This window comes from Trypanosoma cruzi, genomic scaffold (genome assembly GCF_000209065.1).
Source record: "Trypanosoma cruzi strain CL Brener 1047053516511 genomic scaffold, whole genome shotgun sequence".
NCBI lineage: Eukaryota > Euglenozoa > Kinetoplastea > Trypanosomatida > Trypanosomatidae > Trypanosoma > Trypanosoma cruzi.
The window spans coordinates 37,082-55,390 of record NW_001849397.1 but is presented as its reverse complement, the minus strand read 5'-3'; the positions used below and the strand labels follow the sequence as shown (position 1 = coordinate 55,390).

General features: G+C 46.7%; 9 protein-coding genes and 1 pseudogene across 9 annotated transcripts, besides 23 other annotated features; all 10 read right to left on the bottom strand.

The window, feature by feature from the left end:
- On the bottom strand, positions 1-904 carry Tc00.1047053507883.109 (mitochondrial malate dehydrogenase, putative; the record flags this gene model as incomplete). Its single annotated transcript, XM_804117.1, has 1 exon — positions 1-904. A coding segment is annotated over one exon (904 nt), but the record flags the coding sequence as incomplete, so codon positions are not given.
- Positions 1-15,626: a sequence feature (heterozygous, Esmeraldo-like haplotype).
- Positions 936-992: a microsatellite.
- Positions 1,033-1,057: a microsatellite.
- Positions 1,252-1,271: a microsatellite.
- Positions 1,307-2,431, bottom strand: Tc00.1047053507883.100 (malate dehydrogenase, putative; the record flags this gene model as incomplete). Its single annotated transcript, XM_804116.1, has 1 exon — positions 1,307-2,431. One exon carries the CDS (start codon positions 2,429-2,431, stop codon positions 1,307-1,309), a length of 1,125 nt encoding a protein of 374 aa, XP_809209.1.
- Positions 2,608-2,640: a microsatellite.
- Tc00.1047053507883.90 (adenylate kinase, putative) lies at positions 2,668-3,348 on the bottom strand (the record flags this gene model as incomplete). Its single annotated transcript, XM_804115.1, has 1 exon — positions 2,668-3,348. One exon carries the CDS (start codon positions 3,346-3,348, stop codon positions 2,668-2,670), a length of 681 nt encoding a protein of 226 aa, XP_809208.1.
- Positions 5,306-5,345: a microsatellite.
- Positions 5,433-5,453: a sequence feature (AT_rich).
- Positions 5,525-5,580: a microsatellite.
- Tc00.1047053507883.80 (adenylate kinase, putative) lies at positions 5,597-6,253 on the bottom strand (the record flags this gene model as incomplete). The annotated part of the gene is made up of 1 exon (XM_804114.1): positions 5,597-6,253. One exon carries the CDS (start codon positions 6,251-6,253, stop codon positions 5,597-5,599), a length of 657 nt encoding a protein of 218 aa, XP_809207.1.
- Positions 6,374-6,395: a microsatellite.
- Positions 6,424-6,455: a microsatellite.
- Tc00.1047053507883.70 (hypothetical protein, conserved) lies at positions 6,772-8,958 on the bottom strand (the record flags this gene model as incomplete). Its single annotated transcript, XM_804113.1, has 1 exon — positions 6,772-8,958. One exon carries the CDS (start codon positions 8,956-8,958, stop codon positions 6,772-6,774), a length of 2,187 nt encoding a protein of 728 aa, XP_809206.1.
- Tc00.1047053507883.60 (hypothetical protein, conserved) lies at positions 9,173-10,729 on the bottom strand (the record flags this gene model as incomplete). Its single annotated transcript, XM_804112.1, has 1 exon — positions 9,173-10,729. The coding sequence occupies one exon, from the start codon at positions 10,727-10,729 to the stop codon at positions 9,173-9,175; it is 1,557 nt and encodes a 518-aa protein (XP_809205.1).
- Positions 10,817-10,836: a microsatellite.
- Positions 11,133-11,434: a mobile genetic element.
- Positions 11,355-11,389: a microsatellite.
- Tc00.1047053507883.50 (hypothetical protein, conserved) lies at positions 11,508-12,467 on the bottom strand (the record flags this gene model as incomplete). Its single annotated transcript, XM_804111.1, has 1 exon — positions 11,508-12,467. One exon carries the CDS (start codon positions 12,465-12,467, stop codon positions 11,508-11,510), a length of 960 nt encoding a protein of 319 aa, XP_809204.1.
- Positions 12,476-12,537: a microsatellite.
- Positions 12,900-12,919: a microsatellite.
- Positions 13,037-13,075: a sequence feature (AT_rich).
- On the bottom strand, positions 13,145-14,227 carry Tc00.1047053507883.40 (hypothetical protein, conserved; the record flags this gene model as incomplete). Its single annotated transcript, XM_804110.1, has 1 exon — positions 13,145-14,227. The coding sequence occupies one exon, from the start codon at positions 14,225-14,227 to the stop codon at positions 13,145-13,147; it is 1,083 nt and encodes a 360-aa protein (XP_809203.1).
- Tc00.1047053507883.25 (hypothetical protein, conserved) lies at positions 14,859-15,164 on the bottom strand (the record flags this gene model as incomplete). The annotated part of the gene is made up of 1 exon (XM_804118.1): positions 14,859-15,164. The coding sequence occupies one exon, from the start codon at positions 15,162-15,164 to the stop codon at positions 14,859-14,861; it is 306 nt and encodes a 101-aa protein (XP_809211.1).
- Positions 15,580-15,604: a microsatellite.
- Positions 15,627-15,906: a sequence feature (haploid, Esmeraldo-like haplotype).
- Positions 15,907-16,398: a sequence feature (areas not merged during assembly with more than two copies in the genome that could not be assigned to a particular haplotype).
- Positions 16,012-16,113: a sequence feature (T-rich).
- Tc00.1047053507883.10 lies at positions 16,282-17,952 on the bottom strand (annotated as a pseudogene).
- Positions 16,399-16,548: a sequence feature (heterozygous, non-Esmeraldo-like haplotype).
- Positions 16,549-17,237: a sequence feature (areas merged during assembly that could not be assigned to a particular haplotype. This can correspond to areas where the two haplotypes were merged or to regions with more than two copies in the genome that were merged during assembly.).
- Positions 17,238-18,309: a sequence feature (heterozygous, Esmeraldo-like haplotype).

Below are 18,309 nucleotides of genomic sequence, written 5' to 3'. Positions count from 1 at the left end.
TGGCCTTCTCCATAAGACTCTCCTCAAACTTGTTGAGCTGTGTCTTGTGTGCTTTCACCACGCCGTTTTTGCCAATTTCCACTGCGCAGCTGAAGTAAGGCAAATTTGGCCAGACGTCTGTTTGAATGAACGTGTACTCCACGACTCCGCTGTCCCCACGGAGGGCCTTCAGAATGGAATTTGACCACTCCGCTCCAGCATACGCCATTGATAGCGTGGCAGAGCCGGCACCATCCTTGGCCTGAACCACCTCGTCACCGCCGTACTGCACTCGGTGCGTGATAGCCTTCACTTGGCTATCCGACAATTCCAAACCGGACTGGGAGAGGAGCGGCACAATTGTTGGCCCGCTGTGTCCACCAACAACGGGGACATGAACGTCATAGGGGCTTTTGCCACCCGCCTCCGCAACAAAGGTTCGGGCACGTACCAAATCCAGTGTCGTCACGCCAAACAAACGGGCAGGATCAAACACACCAGCCTTCTTGAGAGTTTCCGCAGCAATCGGAACTGTGCTGTTGACAGGATTTGAGACAACGCCAATAAACGCCTTGGGGCAGACCTTGGCGCATGTTATGACAAGGTCACGCACAATAGAGGCATTTGTGTTGAAGAGATCGTCGCGAGTCATGCCCGGTTTACGCGGCACACCTGCAGGAATCAAGACAAGCTCAGCGCCATCAAGGGCCTTGTTGATTTCTTCCTTGGTGTATCCCGTCACCTTGGCGGGAGAACAGATGTGGGAAAGATCCGCCGCCACGCCAGGCGCACCACGAAGGTCGTAGCAGCTGAGTGCCGACACCAGAGGATTGTTCTTCAATAAAAGAGAAAGGGGCTGGCCAATACCACCGGCAGCACCAAGAACAGCAACCTTGCTAAGACAGGCGGCAGAATTGTGCATCATTTTCGTATATATAAATATATATTCTTTTTCCTTTTTATTGTGTATTGTCTTTTTTTTGTTGTTGTTATTGTTGTTTTCTGCTGTTATTTCTTTGTGAATGTAAATTATTGACCCACCACCCCAATGCGCAACAACAACAACAACAACAACAACCAAATAATAATAAGAATAAAATAAAACAGCGGCTACACAAAAAAGTACGCACACAAATGGAAAATAACTAACTAACTAAATAAGGTTCAGACGACCATTGTGACCATTCATTTTCTTCTTTTCCACAGAACGTGGAACGCCATCCAACCGAATCCACCCCATGTATATACACATAAATATGCACGGGCCCCGTGAAAAAAAAAAAAAAAAAAAACACGACACACAGTGTCATACAGTTTGTCGTCACACCTACAAGTCCGCCTCCGATTTTTTAGTTGCAAAGCGCAACCCCGCCTCAACATCCTCCGCTATAAATGGCACCGCAGTCTCCACCAACTCCGTCTCGTACGAAGTCAATGGACCCATTGGCAGCAGCTGCGCGACACCCTCCTCGCCAAGTTCAACACGTGAACTAAAAAACGGTGACTCTTTTCTCATTGCGGACTCCACAAACGAGCACTCAATGATACCTTGGTCCCCTCGTAGAGCTTTCAGCATCGACACAGACCACTCCAAAACGGCGTACGCCAGTGACAAACCTACCGGTGGCACGATTTCCGTGGAAACGGCCTCTTCACTGCACAAATCAGGAAAACCCACACTTTCCTCGTAAGAGGAGTGAGATCCATATGACTGAACCCGACTACACACATGGATAATACGCTCATGGGGAATCTGCAATGCAGTCTGTGCCACAAGAGGACATGCAGTCACACCTCCTCTACCACCTACAACCGGTACATTCAAGTCGTACGGATTCATTTGAAGCTCATCTGCCACAAGACTTCTTGTTCTAATGATGTCAAGAGTCGTGACACCAAACAGTTTACGCGGGTCAAACACACCGTTGCGCACCAACACCTCCCTTGCAATGGGTACAAGCGCATTCACGGGACTTGAAACAACACCAATAATGGCCTTTGGGGATGCTTTTGCCACAAGTTCCATGGCCAACATCAATTCTGGACCAGATTCCCTCAATGCCACATCACGATAAGCCCTGGACGGATCGAAGACGCTTCCAGCGCAAAACAAGACAAGTTGAGCCCCACGCAGTGCTGATTCCCAGTCACATGGAGTTTCAAAAGCCTTCACACTGGTGTTGGTATCAATGTGAGAAAGATCCGCAGCCACGCCACGCGCCGTGATAAAGTTGGCTCCAGGATCCACCTTTGTTAAAGGCCCACAGCAGCAAATCTCCTTTACATGTGGGCAGAGTTTCAAGAGCAGCAAAAGGGGTTGACCCACCACCGTCGTTGCACCAAAAACAACCACCTTCCCGGAAGTCTTTTTGGGGGCTACTCGGCGCAGAAAAAACACCATTTCCTTCTCTTTAAGGAGCCAATTTGTGGGTGTAATCCCTCGTGATGCCATTTAACAGCAAATGTTGAGGACGGAAGCAAAACACATTTTAAAAAGAAAGAAGGGAGGTCTCAAGCTTGAAAAAAGAATCAACAGTCCCCGGAGCTAAACATCAAGAATGACGCACCCAACAAAACGGATATAAAATTAATTTCCAACGGAATGCGTAGTTCACGTAGTTCCCATTCAAAAAAAAAAAAAAAAAAAAAAAAGAAGAAGAAGGGGTGTACCCTGCAGTTTGATTTATTCTAATGTGAAAGAAACCGTGGCCACCATCGACGCTTCCTCGATGCAAGGATAGGATCTAGAACGCGACATATGGAACGTTGCACAGTGTCTACCGCTGCATAGCCGTCTACGGTATGCCACAATCGTTCATCACTATATACAAGGCGAAGGGCATTCAAGTTCTGGCGAAAATTTGCAAGTCTTTCCCGCACAGCATCTTCGCTATCCTCTGGGCGTTGCACCAGCGGCTGTCCAGTAACATCGTCTCGCCCTTTTACTTTCGGAGGATCGTACAGTGTGTGATACATACGACCAGAGACAGGGTGCACCCAGCGCCCGCAGAAACGCTCAATCAAAAGGTTGTCAGCAAAATTAAGCAGTACGATAGCGTCAGGTTTTACCCCCTCTTCATTTAAAAGACGAGCCTGCTCCGCTGTCTTGGGAAAATCATCAAGAAGAAAACCATTGCTACAGTCCGGTCCACGTGTTGCCTCCGCAACAACACGCGTAAGCAGCCAGTCTGGAATGGGCTTCCCCTCTTCAAGGAGGCGCAGTTGATCACCAAACGCCGATCCAATGTATTCCACCGCGTGCGATACCGCGTCACTGGGAGTGACGTGGCACACGCCGTAGCGTTCTTTCAATACGGTGCTGATTGACGTTTTACCACTGCCAGGAGGGCCCAGAACAAACAGATGCATTTCTCTTGCAAGGTAGTCGGTAAAAAAAGAAAAAGAAAAAGAAAGAAACAATAATCATTCTTCCCGTATTATTTACAGGAAACTGCACACACTCAGCATTTGTGTGCAGTCAATACGGAAAAAAAAGGACCAAAAGTGAACATTGCAGCTGGCCTCCATCACCCCAAGTAAAACCAGAATTACCGATAAAAAGAAGTTCAGCAACAACAACAACAACAATATCAAAAATGAAGACTGTAGAAGCGGCAATGAAAATAATGAGCAGAAAGATTAGGGCACCAAACTCCCTGCTGGGAAACCGGGCAACACGATATATAAAAAAACAACAGTTCCCTCGCAACGCCGTGGAAAGTCTTGTGATGATGCCAGGGTCATTGTTGCCGATTCCACGACGGTAGAGGATCAGGCCGCCGAAAAAGCGTACGTCGCCCGCCGACGAGATCCCGATGGGATCACCACTGGTGGAGTTTCGTTGCCCAACATGCGGCTTTTAGCACTACGGCAATGACGGACTGACCCGCCTCCGCACGGCATGCCACGGGCATCAACCAGACACTGTGAAGACCGGTGAACGTAAATTGTGCGAGGAAGCAAGTCCGCATCCACTCCGCTGCCCGGCAATTAGACATAACATGAAGCGGAAACTTGGAAATTGGGGAAGCTGTACCTCACGAAAAAGGTTGGCGCAGTTTCTCCGCCTGGGTGGAAAGGCTCTGCCCCCCAACAGTGCCTCTGCGCGGCGAGAAGGCACGAGGCTCCTCGAAGATGCGACGTAACTTCGAAGCTGGTGGCAGGCGCCTTCTCACCTCTCATTATTGATCGATTAATTGGCTGATTGATTTATGGTTTTGTTATTGTGCTGATTCTCGGCAAAAACGGATGATTGAGCCACGGCGCCATTCCGGGGCGGAGGCGTGACATGATCGTGTTTCACGCCCTCTGCTGCAGCTGCCTCTCTGGGGGCCGGGGCTCTCCTTCACGTCTCCACTCAGCAGGGCGGACGTGCTCGACGATGGTGGTCGGCGTGCGGGCCGTCGAATTTATTGGAGAAAAAAAAAGTAATTAAAAAAGCACAAATTTAAGAGATCGTCATCGCGGCCACAAAGGCAGAAAAGGCGAGATTAATCCGCCAGCAAAATATATATACGGAAAGAAAGAAAAAGACGCACACATACACAAATACAGCCACACAAAAAGGGTGGAGAGGCGTAAGGAAACAGGGGAGAAGGCTCTAATTGGATGAAGAGTAAAAAAGTTGCATATGTCACTCGCCGGCATGATGAATTTCCCACGGTCTAGCTAACCGGTGAGATGCGTTCAGAAAAAGGGAAATTGTAAATGCCCGTACAGACAGACTAGAAAAAGTGGAAGAGGGGAAAAAAGGAGAGAGGTAGAGACAATACAACAGGAAAATTGGTACCCTCACTTTATGGCGATCATTGTGACTGCAGTGTCAGTCACTGCATCTCAATGGAGCACACCATCATTAAAGTCAGTATCCCCGCCTCAATTCATCAAGTCTCGTTCTCACTGCAGAGAGACCAATGAAAAAAAAAACAAAAAAAAACAACATTGAGATGACTGAGAATGATCGCCGTTCGTCAACAGTGTGTATTCATCAAAAAAGTAGCAGTGGCGCACATTATCAACAGGAATTGTTTGTGTTGATAACTCATCCAATCATGCCTCGGATAGGCACGCACGAACACAAAGAAAAACAAACAAACAACAAAAAAAAAAGTAAATAAAATGTGGTGAAGCCGCAAGATCTCAGTCTTGATGGAGTGCCTCGCCGATATCCCACCTCACATACATATACGGATGTATGTGAACCACCTCTTGCTTCCCCCCAGCCATTTCACCAACAAATGCACAACAATAATGCAGGCAGACAGAAAAAACAAAAACGAAAAAACACTCACCCACATCCAAAGCTTCTAGCCCATACATACAAAGCAAAAAAAAAAAAAAAAAAAAAAAAAAAAAAAAAAAAAAAACCCCCAAAATAAAAATAAAAAGTACGTCAGGAAAAAAAAAAAAAAAACCTTCAGGCAATAAAAAAAAACTCTCCTTTCTGGTTTTGCTTTTTTTTTTTTTTATATTTTCTTCATGGAACTGAGCCACGGCCCCTGTTCCCCAAGTTATTTATCCGCTATTCCCTCTGTTTAAAATTAGTTATACATATATATTACATATATATGTATAATTATATGCAAATATATAAACACACATTGCTTCTTCCAGAGCACTATTTGAGCCCTAAACGGACTGCAACAGGATCAAAAATAAACATGACGGATTGACGCACTGCCTCAACAAAACGATCGGCATCGATACGCTCAAACAAACCCTTCCTCATATAATAATTGATCAAGGGTTCCGTTTCCTTACGATAAGCCTCAAGACGCTTCTCAACCACCTCCTTGCGGTCATCAGCGCGCTGTATTAGCGGTTCACCCGTCACATCGTCCTTGCCGTGTACCTTTGGCGGACGAAACATCTCGTGGTAAGTGCGACCGCTCGCACGGTGCATCCAACGACCACTAGTACGTGCAACTATAACATCGTCAGGAGCGTCAAATAATATGACCTTGTCAACTTTCTCTCCCGCTTCTTCCATCAGCTGTGCTTGCCGTAACGTGCGGGGATAACCATCGAGAACGTAACCGTATTTACACTCGGGCCTTGCTATGCCCTCCTTTAGTATGCCAAACACAAGATCATCCGAAACGAGCGCACCAGTGTTCATGACGGCCTTCAACTTCTTGCCGTATGTAGTCTGCTTTGCAACGGCATCCCGAAGCATATCGCCAGTTGAAAGATGGCAGACCCCATAGCGCTCAGTTATAAACGGGCTCTGTGTCCCCTTCCCACATCCCGGGGCTCCCATCAAAACAAACTTCATGGTGGAAGTAACGTGTGCGTATGTTGATTAATCTTCAAGGTAGAGGTGAGTAGAGAAAAAAAAAATAATAATGATAAAAGGAGATCCAATGAAAAAGACAGATAATTTCATCAAAATAGTAAAAAAAAAAAAAAAAAAAAAACAAGAGTAAAGCGTGGCGACTGTCCAATCACACACACACACACACACACACACACACACAGCGGATAGAGATGACTGATATTGCCGAGTAACTCCTCCCGTAGGCAAGAAAAAGAGGACGATAACAACACAAAAGAATAACCCCAGCAGCTTGTCAAGAGAAAAGCTATCCATACAAAGAGACACGAGGAGAAAATTAAAGGCCACAAGCTCCTTTCGGTTATATATATATATATATATGTTCGGTTGCTTCACTGTGAAAAAGTCAAATCCACCTGTTTCAATTCAACTGTTGAAACCGGTCAACGAACAAAAAAAAATTCACGGATCTTCTTCTCACTGTTGCCCTTCAATTTTTACTCCTGCTACTACCGTTGCTAGTGCTTTCCCTCAAGTGCCAAAGAACCGTAGCGTCTCAACAGCTCCTCTGGAGGAAGCGGCGGAAAAAGTAGGTGGCGTATCTCAGTCAGTCGCTCGTACTTTGGGTACCCACGCTCGCCCACTGGGAGGGCTATCGCCGTGGATCCCGTCATTTGTTCATCCTCGTCATTCGACCACCTCACAGCGAGACAGCGATTATGACAATCATTGCTGTAGCAACGCAACTTGATTGACCCATATGTCAAGTACAACTGCGGGTACGTCCCACGATGCTCGCGACCTTGATTCAGGCAATACCTCGAGAGCTTCTGCTGTGCATAATAGGCCCGGATGTTATCCTGGTACTGAACAACCACCCGATCCCCCACGACAGGGGACGTCGCCCGACACCGACTACTTCCATTCTCATCAGCATCCTCAACCATAAAACCACCTCCAACACAGCCATCATATGCGGCGCATAGGCATCGAAAGACCTCGGCCACAAGGTTTTTAACATATTTATCGTGAACATGTATACGAACGCCATCACGATGTGGGGGCCTTGGCACCACAAATGGATCACAAAATGCTTCTTGATTTCGCTGTTCACTCACTTTCTCATCTATAACAATTAGTCGGAGCAAATCGCCGTTAGACTCTTGATCCAGACCACTGGAATTGCTTTCACGTTGAATCACCCCAATGTCAAAAACAGCACGTGCGAGATCTTGGCGATATTTAGCATTCACTTCGCCATTAAATGGAGGGCACGGCAGATACCGGGACAAGAAATCATTGAGATCCTTGTCGCCAATCGTGGTCCCGCCGGGTATTAGAGGCAGCAAGAATCGAAACAAGAAAAATATTTTCGTGATCATTCGGTGTTGCTGCTGGCAATGTAGAGGCAAGGCCACGTGTTCTAAAAAAGAAAGATCTATAAGGTGCACCACCGAAGGAGCTACCGCACCGACGTCAACATCAGGAACAGAAAACGACCGTAAAGAGGACTGAGAGAGAGCCGAGATGATGAGATCGAGCGCCGCGGCGTCTGAGGGGCAAAAACCGGTAGAGACTGGAGCCTTCACATTGTAAGGCAACCGAAACGCCCGCCAACGCGTGTAGACACCAAAGTCAATGCACTGGCGCAGCATCCGGTATAGGCAAGCCAAGTCAGAATTTTCGTGCGTTGAACGAGACACGTCAAGTTCATCTCGAAGTTGCCACATGAATCTGTGCAATTCCCTCACATTAGCAAACGCCATGTTATTCAAACGAAAATGAACATGAAAACTGAGCTTGCTGTCTCGGGAGCTGAGCAAATGATCAATTCCTTCTTTTTGTTTCCCTTCCCTCTCCTTATCCCCGTGCCCGGCAGTCCTGCTCACGTTCACATCGTTGTATACAATCACTGAGCTTGTCAGTACCACACACTCTTGCAGTTCAGCTCCTGTTGCTGCCTCCACTTTATCACGCAAAAAATGCAAAATCTTACCTAGCCAATGCTCAACAGAAGCCACCATCACTTCCGGAGATGCCAATGACGAGGAATTTGTAACCTGCGCTTCTCCTGCAAACCCCATTTCATCTCTCTTGTTCTTCTCCAACCATTGAAGTGGCAGAGGACAGTCAATATCAAAAAACGGATCCACGGCAGCATGTTCATCAACTAATACGTAGAGGTTACGATGATGGCACATCGGAATTGCCCCAACAAAAGAAGGCAGCTCTTGTCGAGGTAACGTGTTAAACAACTTCCCGCCAAGTCCATTTTGATTATCCGCCGCAATGACAAGGGCGCCGCGATCAACAGCATAGTGTCGATTCGAGATGGCGTCCAGTCTCGTGCCATAGAATGAAAGGGGAATGCTGTTTGGGTCAGGACGTTTGAGCACTCCTGTAGCCAGTAGCAACGATGTGGAAGGCGCTGCTTGCTCTCCTGTCACCTGTTCGTGAGAGCATGAGGATTGGAAAAGTGTGTGATGTTGCGATGCCGCGCGCCAATACTGATCCGCCGGCACCGCCACCTGCAAATAACAGCCATTCAAGACAGGCACAAGGGCGTCGTCAACTTTTTTCGTTTGTGAGAGGAAAGAGTCCGGTCGGACATGCAACACCCCCGCACTTGGACCCGTCAAGGCAAAAATGGCGTTCACTGACGTTCCCCTCGTCTCATGCCGTGGTGCCTTTGTGTATGGCTCCATTGGTCTACAACGCCTTCTGCAGAAAACGGAGGAAAGGGGGACGCTCTATGAAAGACCCATAGTTAAGAAAACGACAAAAAAAAAGTACGGAAATCCAATACGCCTCAAAAAACAAAAACCAAATGAGTGAGGTCAAATTCTTCGCTTTTCGCCATTAGGAAAAAAAAAAAGGTCAAAGGGTTGAAAAATGGGAACAATGAAAATCCGTTCAACACTACGCATGGTGTCGATGCAGAGACAAAATACGGAGTGACTGTTCAACATCCGCCATAGCCATGTCGCTTCGACAAATACAGTCCAAAAGCACCAAAGATTGTGGAGAATAGCCATCAGTAACCCTATTGAACCTGGCATTTGTTAATACTTGAGATACGAAATCCATCCTCGCCTGAAGACGTCCCTCCAGAATAAGTTCTTGCAAAATCTCTTGTAACTCTCCAAGTGGGATGGACAACTTGGCAGCCGCCTTCCTCAATTCAAGACGCATAAACGCATTGGCATACCCCAAGACAACCGACTGTATGACCAACCGATAAAGAAGATCACTATGTTTGTGTGCGAAAATATCCGTTTTTAAAAATAACGAAGTGAGCACGGATGCAGCACGAAAAAATTCGCCCCATTTGGCTAGTTGGAAAGCCTGAACAAGCACATGAGCATCAGAAACATCCTCCCACAGAGACATGATGTCCACACGCGTAATTAATACCATCGCCTCCGCACGTGGCAGCGCTGCAATGGCAGAAAACAAGACCATAACCCCAAGTTGTGGTCCCGAAGTAATCGAAACCTCTACAATGTGTCGCAGATGGTGAATAACAGAAGATCGCCCGGAAGCATTAACGTCACCGCCAAGCGACGCAGGGACTTGCAAAGAATTCCGTTTCGTGTTGACCTCCACAACGGCGGGGATCCACCCCGCTCCTCGCAAACCGCTCCCTGTAAAGACACGAGCAAAACCAGAAAAATTTTGATCTTCAAACATGCATAAACCTCGCACAATTGAGAAGAAAAGCGCGTATTCTTCCAGTTCAGATATCAAATCCTCCACAGTTCTCTGCTGTGGCACCAAACGCGATGGGCTACAGAATTGAATCTGCATAAGGCACTCCGCAGCCTGTGTCATAAGAGTGGCTGTAGAGGTTCCCACAAGGCTTCGGACAGCGTCCAAATTACCTACACCTAGCCACAGCTCCACAATACGTCTGTTGACTTCTAACTGCACAAAAACAGAATCCGCTCGGTTCGAAATAGCAGCGGTTTGTTGCATGGAATGGGCCAGTGCTAAAAGACGATTCACAGCCTTACTCATTGCCTCGTAATTACGGATGTCGGCATAAACCTCCGCCACTCGCATCTGGTCACGCAGTCCTCGTAATTCCGTTGACTCCAATCGACCTCTTTTCATTGCCAAAAGACGGTTTGAATTAGATTTGCCGACTCCATCCTCAACATGCAGCCTCTCCAAACACGATAGGGCAGACTGCAGAGCTACTTCTGCACGTGCACCCACTGCAGCTTCTTCCTCTTCGTAAACCATCAAATCCTCCGGCAACCAGTCAGAATGCTCCTCACAAGAACGACGAAATAGTTGAATGTCATACACACTCAAGCCATTCTTAAGATACCCCACTGCGGCAGACAACAATTGGCGACGTGTTTCCGGAGAAAATTTTCCACTCTCACTGAAACCAAAAAGAATGTGTGCCGCACGAAGGTACCGTTGCCTCTTCGGTGCGCTCTCAAGAAAAAGTCTGACAGAAAGCTCCATGCAGTGGCTTCTTTGACTTCGTCCCTCGCTTCCTGAGTAAAAACAACAACAACAACAAAAAGAAGTTATTCCCCACCAACAACTAGGAAAAAAAAAAAAAAAAAAAAGTAATAATATCACGTTCCTCTCTGGAAGATGATTACGGTGTTTGCAGCCTCAAGAAACTCTAAAAATAAACGATCATAGAAAGGACAAGCGATGTCCAATTCCCAAAATACAGAAGAGAATATTCACTTGGGCCGCTGACCGGACCTTGCGGTTGTCAATAGGATTCACACAAGACGGGAATGAGAAGTAGTGAATGGAGTGGGAGTGTGGGTTCGCCACTTCCTCGATGTTTGCTCCAAGTAAATATATTCCGATAGCCATTCTCGCGACACGTTGCACTTTGTTAATATTGGAAATATTATTACTTACCAAGTGGCAGAATTTGGGCTCTTCCAGCCACAAAAAACCGCCGCGAGGTGGGAATCAAAGAGAGTGTATGGGTGGGTGGCAAAATAATAAATAAAAATTTCGTCCTGCCATTATGGGTTCCCAGATCCCCCCTAATGTCATGGTCTTCCGAACAATCATAAAATAGGGGAAAGTGTCGTAAAGAAATGTATATTCGTCTTATCAAGATATAATAATAATAATAATAATAATAATAATAATAATTACGGCAGCCAGCATTACCCCGCGATCATTCTCTTCACAAGCTCCCAAGCATAGATAAAAAAGAAAAAATAATTCGTAGTCGTAAATGCAATCGCTGAAAACGTCATTGTGCCTAGAACTAGAACCAGTACTTGGGGTATGGAGAACGACTCTCCAGCATGTTGTTCAGTATCCACGCAAATAAAAACAAGAGCATACAACCAACAAGAACGGGGAAAACGAGAAATAGATAGCCTTGATCGTGATAATATCCATTGAGTGGCGCAAGGACGGCCGAGATGCACGTTCCGCTAGCAGGAGGATGAGCTGTGTTTGTTAGGCACATAAGAACAAGGTGTAGACCGACCACCAAAGCCGCTACACATTTGAGCCCAAACGTTTTTTCAGGCACGAACTGAAAAGCATTCACAGCGGAAACGCCTAAAATTGCTGCTGAGATGTGGGAAAAAAACAAGGCCCGGGGTTGTGCCACATGCGCTCCAGGAACAGCAAAAAGAATGGTTGCACTAGCGCCAAAGGTGGGAATAAATAGGATCAGGTGAATCGCGTATTTATGAAGAAAGTAAAACTCAATAAGAGCCATTACAAGCATCGAAACGCAAACAAAAGCAAAAGTTATCAATAAATCCCATGACGGAAAGAAGCCATACACGCTCTTAGACTGATCGTAGCCTGTAAGTCTAGACCAATACCACCGAGGAAATTTACGTATTGGCGGCCATAGCCCTAAAATCGCCTTCAATGAACAAGATGAGCTTGACCTCTCGTTCGCAGGGGCTCCGTAAAGCGCATCACCTCCAGCATGAGAAACGTTCTCGCGCAACTCGGCATCTTGTGCATTTAGGCTGATAAGAGTGGAATTGGCTCGAGAGAGAAATGTGACCTCGTTTGGGAGCAACAAGTGCCGTGATTGCATCGAGGGCCTATCATCGCTACCGTGAGGGTTCAATGAATCCACACCTAAATCCCTATCATTCCTAGAGGAACCAATGCCCCGCATCTTCCAATTACACGCAGTATATGCCTGAGTGTGAAAACTACTAGTTTGTCTTCGGCGCAAAAAGTCCGTTCCTCCCATAAACCACCAAAAAAAAAGAAAAAAAAAAAAAAAAAAAAAAAGAAAGAAAGAACAACCCAAAAAAAAAAAATTGAAAGACACATTTAACAAATTGTTGCGGGGAAACATGGGGAGGGATTTCACTGACGGCGCTTCTTTCCTCAACGCACCACCGCAATTCACACAGCAATACAAACAAAAATCGAGAAAACGTAATATATATATATATGCGCACTATGTTTTTGTTACGGTAAAGAGTTTTCCCGCGCTGTCTTTCCCTTCAATCCCTCATCCCAAATTTTAACAAAAAAAGAAAAAAAGAAGTTTAGGGATGTCTTGATAAATTGTAAAAAAGAGACAAACACACATTTATTACTGTTGCCACCGCCATACAGTAATTACTGTACCAACAGAATATATATATATATATCCTTTCATTATTTTCCCCTCTCATTTTTTTTTTTTTTTTTTTTGAATAACTAAAACTCATACACACACAACAACAACAAGTTCGACCTGACCAGTGCACACGATTCCATCTTTCTAATTGCCAGAAGAGTGGATAAAACTAGGCATGTTATTTCACTTGCAAAATTTAAAAAGTCAAAAAAATAAATAAAAAAATAAATCCAGGGGCAGGCGCAGGCGCGCGGACACACTTGTCTCAATTTCACTGCACCAACATCCACAACCACACCTCAAGGAGACTCCAAAATGGAGAAGGAACCACTCAGAGAAGCTCTTGGTTCCACCGAGACATCCAAGCGAAAACCGGGTCGCTGCGTACCCTCGCTAGCCGATAAAGGCGAGGAAAACCGTGACAGTGCTCTGGGTGAAGCGTCAGGCGCCCTTTTTCGAAAAGAAGACGCGATGGAGGCCACTGTAGAACGGACCTTTTCCTCAAAGGCCGCCGCTGAGTCTCCGGAAGCGTCAGTCTGCGAAAGCTCTGTTTTACGCTTTAAAAAGGACCTCCGTATGATGACAGCGGCTTCGACCACACAGGCAGCACCCAGAAAACTGAGAAAAATTAAGGTGATCCTAGCCCACACAGGGGTTGGCTGTGCAGGTTGTTCACTGCGTATTCCCTCATCAGTAAAGGGCACATCACTGACTCTCTCAGATACAGAAGAAGAATTTATGTAAACTGTATGGTATGCAGTCCATGCACGCAAATCAACACCACCGCAACGAACCGGTATCCCCGTTAAACCGGCATCGGCCAAAGGCATAGTAATTAGCTCAGTTTCTGTTAGCCACGCCAAGAGCATCTCGTTAAGCGACCGCACAAAAGCACACCGATCCTCGTCAACGGTGGAATTCGAAATTAGTTGCAATTCTGAGGCCTTCACACCAGATGGCAACCCCCAGACACATCGTTGATGGTCGTTATTAAAGACTGCCACATCGCCATACCTCTGCACGCACTCCTCGTCTGTAAAAGGACGACAGGGCAATTCCTTTAGTTGCTCAGCCTCTTCTGATTTTGAATAGCTGTCACTGGCACCGGAAATGTGATCAAGAGAACAACTAGCAGCAGCAAACACTTCAGTACTATTTGTGTCGTCACTCGAAACAAGGGGTGTGGCAATAATAACAGCTAATGCCATGGAAACCATGTAAATCATTCTTTGGTGTTTCATTTTCCCGTTTCTTTCCTTCGCCTTCACAAAACAATACGCTACTCTGTCCGCAAAGGCGGCAAGCCAAAATGAAACAACAAAAAACACAAAAACGAGATTCGCATAAGGGCACGGAGAGCACACAAACAAAAATAGAATCATGGATAAGAGTACCCGCTGAAGTGTTGGGTGTGAGTAAACGCCGCGCCTCCCGTTCCTCGCGCCCTCACGTGTCCAAAGAGAAACTCGTGCAAACTGCACTGCGTCCACCCCTCCTGTCGTAACACATTTTACATTGTATCCCCCCAAACAAGCAAACAAACAAAAACATCGGTACCACACGATGAGCAAAAGACCCACGCGGAAACGGATCACTGAGTGTGCACAAACACAAAAACACTCCGAAATTATTTTTTATCCCGACAGCAACAGAAAAATAAAGATGTTGCGGCACACACATACACACACAAAGAATACGCGCACTCAGCCACGCGTGGCAACGGGAACAACAAATTACATTTAAAATGCATCACAAAAACAAAAAAGCGAACACAAGTTAGTAATAAGGAAAAAGACGCTGTTTGAATAATGGGATTCACCACCAAACGGGATACGCTGGTCGCCATGGAAAAAGATTCTTCAACAGCCATGAGGGGACAAATACAATGTTCACGCCAAGCAACACAGGGAACAAAATAAAAATGTGACCCTTATCCCTCATCTGCCCGTATTCGTAAAAAACTGCACTCACTGCCGTTGCCGCACTGGACGGTTAAAACAAACCAAAAATATGTCAAGGAGGGGCAATAAGAACCACGGCAAACACTCTAGCCAGTAAATGGCCAAGGAGCTCCTCAAGAGACCGCGTTGTATGAGCAAAAGAAAGGCCAATCAGCGCGGCAAAAAGATATGAGCCTAACAGTCCCTGTGGCTGCGCCCCGGGTGCAGTTGTGAGAAAAACCTTCAAGGCGCACGACGCCCCAACCGCCGGCAAGCATGAGTGCAGGCCGTGCAGCTCGAATCCACACACGTCGGCAACTCCCAGCAAAAGCGTGATGCCTCCGAAAAACAAAAAGGCCGAGATGAGGTCAACTGACATAGCGAGAAAAGGTGGTCCTTTTTCTCCCGCCACGTGCAACCGCCTCAGGTACACCAAAAAAGAAGCGCCTTGCAGCACTCACGTCTATGGGTCACAGCGTAGGGCTGCTAGTGGAGACGGATAAGTTTCCAAATTCCTCCCCAATCGCTTACATTGCCGTCCCAGTGCCATCATCGTCCCGTAAAGGCATGAACGCAGCATTTCCGCCGCCCTGCTGCCCTTCTTGCATCTCCTCACGGTCACTCCTTAGCATCCTCTTGTTGTTTACTTCCCCCTCCTCCAGTGCGCCAGACGCACTAATCGCACATCCACAAACACACATGTAAAAAGAGAAAATACGGCGCGGAAGAGGGAACAAAACACGGATGGACACACACAAATACATACATACAAATAAAAATACGTACGCGCGCACTAAAAATAATAATAATAATAATAATTAGAAAAGCCACAACCCAAAACGGCCTTCCCCCATTCGCCCCTCATTTTCCTTTCCTCATACACATCGAATACGTTCTTCTACTACCGCCGGGCTCCATCAGCAAAAAGAAAAGGAGAAATGGGCCAACGAGATAATTACTAAACGCATATAAGTCAACATCCACTCTGTTTGGTAATAATATAAGAGGAAAAAAAAAAAAAAAGTGGTAAAAATAAAGAAAAGAAGTGACTCGCCTCCCCTTCAATATCAAAAAAAAAAAAAAAAAAAGTAAAGTGTTATATCGGCCGTCCACGCTTCAAATGAATGCCTTCTGCATGACCCTCCTCGATTCCAAAACAATTTCTGGAGGCGGCGCCAAGTTCCAACGCCGTCAAGTTGCATCAATTATATGGGAAACGGAGAAGCAAAGAAGAAAACAAACAAAAAAAAAAAAAAAAAAAGGGCCATAAAAGGAAATCTAACAACAACAACAAAAAAAAAAAAAAAAAAAAAAAAAAGGATAAAAAAGGAGAAAGAGCAAACCACGCACAAAGACACAGGCATGTGTCAATTTTCTTCTTTTCAGCATTTACGTGCATGCATCCTCTCTCTCCCTCTCTCTTTTTCCCAGCTTCATTCTTTGAAGGTGTAAAACGTTGTTCGATGTTCACAAGAAAATAAAAGAAGAAAAAATCCTTTTACGCGTTCGAGCACTTATGTGCGTTCCCATTTGTTGTCTTATATCCGGAACTTCGAATAAACTCCTGGGCTTCCTCTGGCCCGCACGAACCCGCCGCGTAAGGCAGTACCTTCACCTCCCCGCGATCAATGGCGTGGAGAAGCGGTGTGTAAATCCGCCATGCAGCGTCCAAGTCGTCTACACAAACAAAGTTGGTCGAGTTCCCGAGAAGAGCTTCGTAAATAAGACTCTCATACGCATCCGGAAGTGTAACGTCGTACCGCCGCTCGTACGTGAGGTCAAGTTCCGTCTGATGAGTATCGTTCAGCAACCCCGGTTTCTTTGCAGTGAGTTTCAGATACATCGCCTCCAACGGCTGGGCGCGGATCACAAGTTCATTGCGCTGCGTGCTTTCACCGAAGGGACGTATTTCGTCCTTGAACTGAATACGAATATCAAGCAGACGCACTTCGAGTGCCTTTTCCGGCCCGGATGATAAAAGGGACACCGTGCCACCTGTCATTTTTCACGTGCAGTCGAAGCACAGCAAAGGTGGGGCAACGGCTGCCCTTCGGTACAGAGGGGCCGTCAAGGTAGCCAGGTGTGGAACCATCTGCGGACGCCGTGTACTGACCCAGCACACACTCTGCTGGGTTCGCAGGGACCACCTGTCTGAGAACCTGGACCTTTTCATCACGGATGTCCTCAGCACTGAGTGAACGCGGCTTTTCCATCGTCAATAAAGAAAGAATCTGTGTGAGGTGGTTCTGGATCACGTCACGGATGATTCCAATACTGTCAAAGTACCCACCACGTCCCGCCGTGCCGATTTTCTCCTTGAATGTAATTTGGACGCATGCAATGCTGTTACTGTTCCACAGCGCGCTAAAAACGCGGTTAGCAAAACGAGTGACAATAATATTCTGCACCATTTCCTTCCCCAAGTAGTGGTCAATGCGGAATACCTGGCGTTCATTGAAGAGAGGCTCCAGCTGATTTAAGAGCTGCTCGGAGGTCTCCGTGTCCCGGCCAAAGGGCTTCTCAACAATGAGACGGACCCAACCCAATTCCGGCTTTTGCATCGCCCCTTTGCTGAGACCTCGGCAAACGCCCACAAAAACGGAAGGTGGCAGCGCAAGGTAAAAAAGGCGATTTCCCCCCTTTTCCGGCCCCTGGAAGGCCTCTTCCATCTGAAGAATCCTCTCGTTCGGGCGTGCAAAGTCCTCTTCGCGATCATACGACCCGGTCATGTAACTGATCCGTCTCAAAAAGTTACCCACATGACATCCGCGCTCATCCAGACGAGTAAAGAATCCGGCAAGCGTGTCCTTTTTCCACTTTTCCACATCCTCCATTGTGGAGCGGGCATACCCGAGAATGTTGACATCCCGAGGTAGCATGCCGTTGCAGTACAACTGAAAAAGCGCCGGAAAGGTCTTCTTTTTGGCCAAGTCCCCGCTTGCACCGAGTACCACGATGGTGAGGGGCCGAACTCCCAATTCCGGTGAGACGGCATCGGGGATGCGTTCGCAAACTTCCTCCTTCAATTCCGCTGCAACTTTGTTGACGTTCTCCATCAAATATTCACATAATTCTTGCGGGTGGTCCCGCAGCGTTCGTTCGCGGAGCACATCAAAAAATTTGTTCACCTCCTTCTGGAAGCGGCAGTAATTCTCCGATTCACTCATTGACCGTGACGGTTTCCTTCGACTCAAACTCCCCGTTTAGCCCCCGGTTTTGGGGTGAGAAGGATAAGAGTGTGTGAAAGAAGCCAAACAGTGCCTCACCGTGCGGTTCAAAACATTCCGCTCGTCTCTAGTCCGGGCAGAGGTCGTCAAAAAACCTCCCCCCTTCTCTCCCACACACACACACACAAAAAAAAAAAAAAAAAACAATGAACTAATCTCAGACCACCTCTTCTTGCTTATATCTGTCCAGGAGAATAAGAGAAAAAATTGGGGAAAAAACAGGGTGCAAAATACATTTACGTCGAAAAACTCCTCTGGGGTCCACACCGCACGTCTCCCGGTGGCCCTCGCACCGGC